At 35.6% G+C, this 7,500-nt stretch overlaps 1 protein-coding gene across 1 annotated transcript in view; it reads right to left on the reverse strand.

Moving 5' to 3' along the window:
* The window catches only part of LOC137621969 (uncharacterized), a 21,121-nt gene that overhangs the window by 12,326 nt on the left and 1,295 nt on the right, over window positions 1-7,500 (reverse strand). The window contains exon 2 of the mRNA XM_068352470.1: window positions 143-422. Coding sequence (XP_068208571.1) covers window positions 143-422 — 280 coding nt within the window. The remainder of the gene's footprint in view (window positions 1-142; window positions 423-7,500) is intronic.

Raw genomic sequence — 7,500 nt, forward strand, 5'->3', positions numbered from 1 at the left:
TTTCTGCCCTCTATTCTTTTCCTTCTTGAATTAAGTCGTAACGCTTTTGTGCCATATATTCCTTTCCTTCATAAACAAAGTCATAACGCTTTTCTGCCATCTATTCTTTTCCTTCTTGAATTCAGTCGTAACACTTTTTTGCCATCTTTTCTTTTCCTTCTTGAACTAAGTCGTAACGCTTTTCAGCCAAGTATTCTTTCCCTTCATGAATTAAGTTGTAACGCTTTCCTGCCATGTATTCTTTTCCTTCATGAATTAAGTTGTAACGCTTTCCTGCCATGTATTCTTTTCCTTCATGAAGTAAATCGTAACCCTTTTCTGCCAAGTATTCTTTTCCTTTATGAACTAAGTCGTAACGCTTTTCAGCCATCTCTTGTTTTGCTTCGTGAACCAATTCGTGTAGTCTATTTCTTTCAAGAATTCTTTATTTAAACACAAACTTTGAAAAATAAGGTTTAGCTAATAGCCAAGGATATAAATTATCAAAATTGTGATTAAATGAATAGATGAATAATCAATAACCGGATTGAGAAATACAAATTTGAGGAAACTCGTGCAATAAGTAAAAAATTAATGATTATTCACAGCCATCAAATGAATTAAAATACTCAATAGATTGCAAAATGAAAAGTACCGTGAACGAAGATGGCAAAAGAGGGATGGAACAAGATCAATAATTTACGATTAACTATCTCCCCTATAAAACAAAGAGACAGACTCTATCTATCTATCTATCTATCTATCTATCTATATATATATATATATATATATATATATATATATATATATATCCGGTCACGCATACTTTCCCGTCCCTAGGATAAGGAGAGAGAGGGAGTAGTCAAACCCCTGTCAGAGGGGGTACGTGTGCGTGCATATTTAATCAATTAGCAGTCATTTTTGACGGGTCGCGACCACTAGTTTTATTTTTAGTAATAAGAAATGCATTAAAAATTTATCTACTTTAATTCCCTACCTGCTCGAATAATAATAAAATAAACTCTATGACGTTACACAGACTCTCTCTCTCTCTCTCTCTCTCTCTCTCTGAGTGGCACTCTTTTCCCCAAACATATCTAATAACTCTCTCGTATTGCTCTTCGGGCCAATTGAGTTTAATGTTGTCATAGCAGGATAGGATAACGTTACCTTTATTGACAGGGTTGATCAGAATGTCATCTCGACCGAGAGAGAGAGAGAGAGAGAGAGAGAGAGAGAGAGAGAGAGAGAGAGAGAGAGGATGGGTATGCTTTGTGTGTAAGAGAGAGAGAGAGAGAGAGAGAGAGAGAGAGAGAGAGAGAGAGAGAGAGAGAGGATGGGTATGCTTTGTGAGAGAGAGAGAGAGAGAGAGAGAGAGAGAGAGAGAGAGAGAGAGAGAGAGAGAGAGATTACTGGTGTACGGCTTAGTAGATAAATATGCTTTGCTATGTGATTAAGATTTAATAGCTTTTCATTTACCAGTAAAGGAAAAAAATCTCCATAAACAAAAAATAAATTTGACATTCCGAGAATAACATTTTCTTTATCGTTTTCAAAATCTAGTTTTATATTTATACTTCAATCTGTTTTCTTGCCTCCTGCAAATTAAGCTTTTGTTAGCAATCAGAATAACACAAGCTTTATTTCCAATTTTCTATTCATAATATTACTTTCATTCTTAATTCATCAGTAAATACACACACACAAACACACGTACATATCAAACATAAACACAGACTACTACGTCCTTAGGTTGTGTTATTATTATTATTATTATTATTATTATTATTATTATTATTATTAGCTAAGTTACAATCCTAGTTGGAAAAGAGGATGTTACAAACCTAAGGCCTACAACAAGGAAAATACTCCAGTGGGGAAAGGAAATAAGGAAATAAACTATACATACGTAACAGTAAACAGTATAAAATATCTCAAGATCGGAAACAACATTAAGATATATATATATATATATATATATATATATATATATATATATATATATATATATATATATATATGCGTGTGTGTATATATATATATATATAGCCTATATATATATATATATATATATATATATATATATATATATATATATATATATATATATGTGTGTGTATATATGTATATATATGTACATATATTTGTATATATATGTATGTATATATATATATATATATATATATATATATATATATATATATATACATATATATATATACACAATGAAAATAAAATCATGTCAACCTGTAAGTTTGAAAACAAGGAAGCAATTAGTATCTTTGAAACTAAATACTAATTAGCAGAAATTGTGAATTCCATGTGAAATTGACGAAATTTAATATCTTTTTCTCAATGGTGTAATTACTGGTCAGAGCCAACAACATCTGAGACAAGATACCTATAGTCATTTTTTTTAAATGAGGCGCATTTGCACTGTCTCGCAATGGTGCCCTTTTAGCTCGGAAAAGTTTCCTAACCGCTGATTGGTTAGAATTATTTTGTCCAACCAATCAGCGATTAGGAAACTTTTCCGTGCTAAAAGGGCACTCCTGCGAGTCGGTGCAAATGCACCTCATTAAAAAAAATCACTATAGGATAGCTTAGTTCAAGATAAATGCATCAAATTAGCGTTAATACTTAGGTTGTGGTAGCCTATTGGAAACATCCCTGCCTGGCAATCTGTTTGACGGGAGTTTGAGTCTCGCTTAAGCTCGATAGTTTCTTGTAGTGTTTGCATCCTCACTATCCTTATGAGCTACGAATGGGGTGGAGCCTATGAGTCTACCTGCTGAGTCATTGGCAGTCATTGCCTGGCCCTCCCTGGTCCTAGCTTGGGTGGAGTGGGAGCTTACACATGATCAGACTCTAGGGCACTGTCAACTGTCCCTTGCCTCTGCCATTCATTAGTAACCTTTAAACCCAACCCTCTCCAACCCATGTCACTCCTTTACCCATGCCCCTCCTTCACTCAAGCTCCTCCCCCACCCATGCCTTTCCTTAACTCATACCCATCCCCCTCATTCCCTATGCGCCTCCTTAACTCATGCTCCTCCTTCACTCATACCCTCCTCCACCCATCCAACAAATGCCCCTCCTCCACTCATGCCCCTGCCCCATCCATGTCCCTCCCCCACCCATGCCCCTCCCCCACTCATGCTCCTCCCCCAATCAGGCCCCTCCCCCACCCATACCAACTCGTCACCCTTCCTCCTCCACTCATGCCCCTGCCCCATCCATGCCACACCCCCACCAATGCCCCTCCCCCACCCATGCTCCTTCCCCAATCAGGCCCCTCCCCCACCCATACCAACTCGTCACCCTTCCTCAGTGATGAGTATAGATATGTCTCTGTTGCATTCAAGAGAAAAATCAAATACACAGATATTTCAAAAATGATCAGATAGTACAATGATGTCCAACACACAAAAGAATAAAAAAAAAAATAAAAAATAAAAGAGAAAAATTGTAAAGGGAAAGAGAACTTTTGTGTTACACAAGGGGAAATAAAAGTGTATCTATATATCAAAAATATAAATTGAAAACGAAAATTGGGACTTTTCGCCAGGAGCAAAAATAACAATAAATGCAAACTGGATCTCTCAGTTAAAAGTAAAATAGAAACTGGGGAGAAACTCTAACTTTAAAAATCGAATTTTAAAACTATAAATGTTTATAGAAAAAGACAACATTTAGTTAAGAAAATGTGGTATGGCTAAAATCAAGACAAAATTATGCATTAGAGAAAAAATTCATATAAAAAAATTATGATCATATTAAAATCAATATTATCATTATTATGATTATTATTATTACTACTAGCTGAGCTACAATCCCAGCTGGAGAAGCAAGATGATATAAGACCCGGGGATACAACAGGAAAAAAATAGCCCAGTGAGGAAAGGGAATAAGGAAACAAAAACGATATAAGAAGTAATGAACAATTAAAATAAAATATTTGTAAAACAGTAACAAAAATGTTCATAAAAAAAAACTGACTATATTAAAATTTATAAGCTATTTACTGCGTGGTAGAGACCACCTTCTACATTATTATACTAGGTCATATTTTTCATGGTTGAATAACTGTAATAAACTAATGTACGCGACCCGTCAAAAATGACGGCTAAATACTTAGTTTGATATGCGCACAATCAGATTCAACTCTTCCTAATTCCTACCCCTTTTCCTATAAACTAAATAAAAATGGATATCAATACTATATTATTATAAACTAGAGGGCAACTCAGTAGAGCGCAGACCTCCACCGCTGTAGCTTATTTCTAGACGTTTTGCTCGACCTTGACCTTAACCTTTACTTGTATTAATTTGCGTATATTTTCATACACTCAAATATGAACCAAGATTTAAGTCTCTGTGATATCAATGTCCAAACTTATGGTTGATTACGTGAATTGGACATTTGCTTGACCTTTGACCTTGGCCTTCTAAAATTTATTCATTTCCAGTTTTTTGCATAACAGTTAATCCCTGCAAGTTTCATTACTCTGCGATCAAAATTGTGGCCGAGAAGCTGTTCACAAACACACAAACATGGGGTAAAACATAACCTCCTTCCAACTTCGTGGGCGGAATTAATAATAGCAAAAAACATTACTCATTTCTTAGTCAGCGGAAAAGACTAAATTCGTAGAGCTTCGACCCTTTAGTAGAAGCTCACGCTTCATGGACAATGTTCCCCTATTTTATTTCGACTTAAAAGGATATAAAAAAGCTTCCAAATCCATTTACATCATAAGGGTCATATAAGAGAAGGGTGGCACAGTCTCTCATAGCTTTCAGATTTGAATGCGAGAGAAATAACTGAGAGAAATAGCTAGGGGCGTATAATCCAAGCTTCGATATATTATTTGAAAATAGTTATGTAACGCAAAGTACCTATTCACGTTACAGTGTTCAAAAATTCATGACGGGAAAGGGATGTGGAGTTAAAAGAACTTTTTTTTATATTTCGGAAAACGAAAAATCAGAAAATGTTAGGGAAATTATATAGGGAGTGATATTTGGAAAAATTAAATATCTTACGTATGTGATATTAATTCTAGCGCAATATGATTCATTGAGTTGAAGGAGAAAAAAAAAAAAACAAAAAAAAAAACAGCGTTGATAATGTGTTTAGGAGGGTAAATTCAATTTCTCATTAGTATATATCTTGAAGAGGATGGTATAATTGTACAATGCAAATCATAAGTAATATCTCATGTCATGAGTTAGAGATAAGAAGAAATATTGCAGAGAGAGAGAGAGAGAGAGAGAGAGAGAGAGAGAGAGAGAGAGAGAGAGGAGAGAGAGAAAAGGGATGTGAGCAAATCATGAGTGAAGCTACTCACAGGTCCGGTAACTGCTTGGACCTCATATCCACAGACTCCCCTGGCGTTATAAAAAGTAAGGCTGGTTCTCCAGTTGGGACATCTGATCATCCCTTGATTTCATTAGTAATGAAGACTGAATAACCTGTCCCTAATGTATCATACTCATGTAAGATTTATATGAAATCTCAAGCAGACTGGAATGGGATTTTGCATGATCTTTTGGGCTTGAATTGGTCACAATTGTACAGTAGTGTTGATCCTGCTCTCCCTTTGAATGATAATCTAGTCAACATAATTGATAGGCGTATCCCTTCTCGTGTGCTACAGTACCATGGTTCAACGATGATTGTAGACGTGCTTATTTGGAGAAGCAGGAGGCCTATCATCTTTGAAAGGGTAACATATCAGATTTGTCTTGGAATAATAACTATACTCAGAGCTTTTGCTAAGAGTCCATGTTTCAACTGAAAAGGGATACAATTTAACCATCAAAAACCACTTTCTGGTACAACACAAGAACATAAGTGGTGAACTACCCTTATATCTGTACTCTTTGGTGTAGATGCAAAAGTTCCTCCTTTACTTAAACCAGATGGCTCTGTCACTCACTGTTCAAAGGAAAATGCAACCCTTTTGGCTGATGTGTTTGACAGTAAGCAGAGTAATGAGAAACTTGATCTCCCTCATTCCTGTTTACCAGAGCCTAAACTAACTGGTTTAGCTTTTAGGTATCGTGAAATTAAAGCTCCGTTGATGGACCTTGATGCTTATGGAGTTGTAGACCCAAATGGTATTTTTCCATTATTTTTTCTAAAGACAGCAGATTTCTTAGTTCCAAAATTATCTGTTATTTTGCGCAAGTTAGCAAGAAGAGGAGCTTTTAGTACTTATTGGAGAATTGGTAATGTTACTCCTCTATGTAAATGTGTTTGTGGTAGCTCAAGTCCCACTGATTACCGCCCAATTTCCATAACTCCCATATTATCTAAAGTTTTTGAACGTCTTCTGGCAAAACGTCTTAATAGGTTTGCTGAAGGTAATCATCTGTTCCCTAGTTTGTAATTTGGTTTTCGTAAAGACCTTGGAGCATGTAATGCCTTTTTTTTAAATATCCAATACTGTACAGAGTTCCCTTAGTGGTCAGGAAGTTCGTATGATTGGCATTAAGTTTAGTGCTGTCTTTAACCGTGTTAATCATGAGGCCCTTGTTTTCAAACTCAAACCGTTGGGAGTGGGTGGGTCTTTTCTTAGCATTATTATTATATTTTTTAGTAATAGATTGCAAAGAGTTATTATTGGTGGGAACCATAGCGAGTATAGGAATGTGATGATATCAGGTGTTTCTCAGGGTAGTGTTCTTGTCCCATTACTTTTCATACTACATACACATGACATGTGGTTTGGTCTAGGAAACAAGCTTGTTGCATATGCAGATGATGCTACTCTATTTCCTTCAATTCCATCTCCTGAATGTAGATCTAGGGTTGCTAAATCACTTAATAGAGATCTACCTAAAATGATTGTATGAAGGTCAAGGACAGTGACTCCTCAACATCCGGATCTCAGCATTGATAATGTCCCTTTAACTCTGTATGACCTTTACAATTTTAGGTGTGATTCTCGACAGCAAATTTACTTTTGAGAAACACATTAGGTCTGTGTCTTCTTCAATTGCACAAAAAATTGGCTTATTGAGAAAGCCTTTCAAGATTTTCGGTGATCAATCTATTCTGAAGAGGTGTTTTTAATTCTTTCGTTTTAGCTTCTTTCCACTATTGTTCTCTTGTCTGGTCTTCAGCTGCTGATTCTCATCTTAATTTGTTGGACAGCAACTTAAATTTTTTTATTCCTGATCTAGACAGCAAACTCTGGCATCGTCGTTCAATTAGTTCATCATGCATATTGCGTAAAATTTTTCATAATTCTGACCATCCTTTAAATTAAGATCTTCCCAGACAGTTCCCTCCTCTTCGTAACATTGGGTAAGCAGTTAATTCTAATACTCAGGTCTTCTCCATTATGAGGCCCAATACTACACAGTATTCCAGAAGTTTTATTCCAGCTATAATCAGGTTGTGGAATGATTTTGCTAATCGAGTAGTTGAATCAGTATAACTTCAAAGGTTCAAGTTGCAGCAAATGGTTTTATGCTGAACAGTGACATAAGTATCTTTATAGCTTAAATATG

Source organism: Palaemon carinicauda, chromosome 2, assembly GCF_036898095.1.
Source record: "Palaemon carinicauda isolate YSFRI2023 chromosome 2, ASM3689809v2, whole genome shotgun sequence".
In the NCBI taxonomy this organism is placed as follows: domain Eukaryota; kingdom Metazoa; phylum Arthropoda; class Malacostraca; order Decapoda; family Palaemonidae; genus Palaemon; species Palaemon carinicauda.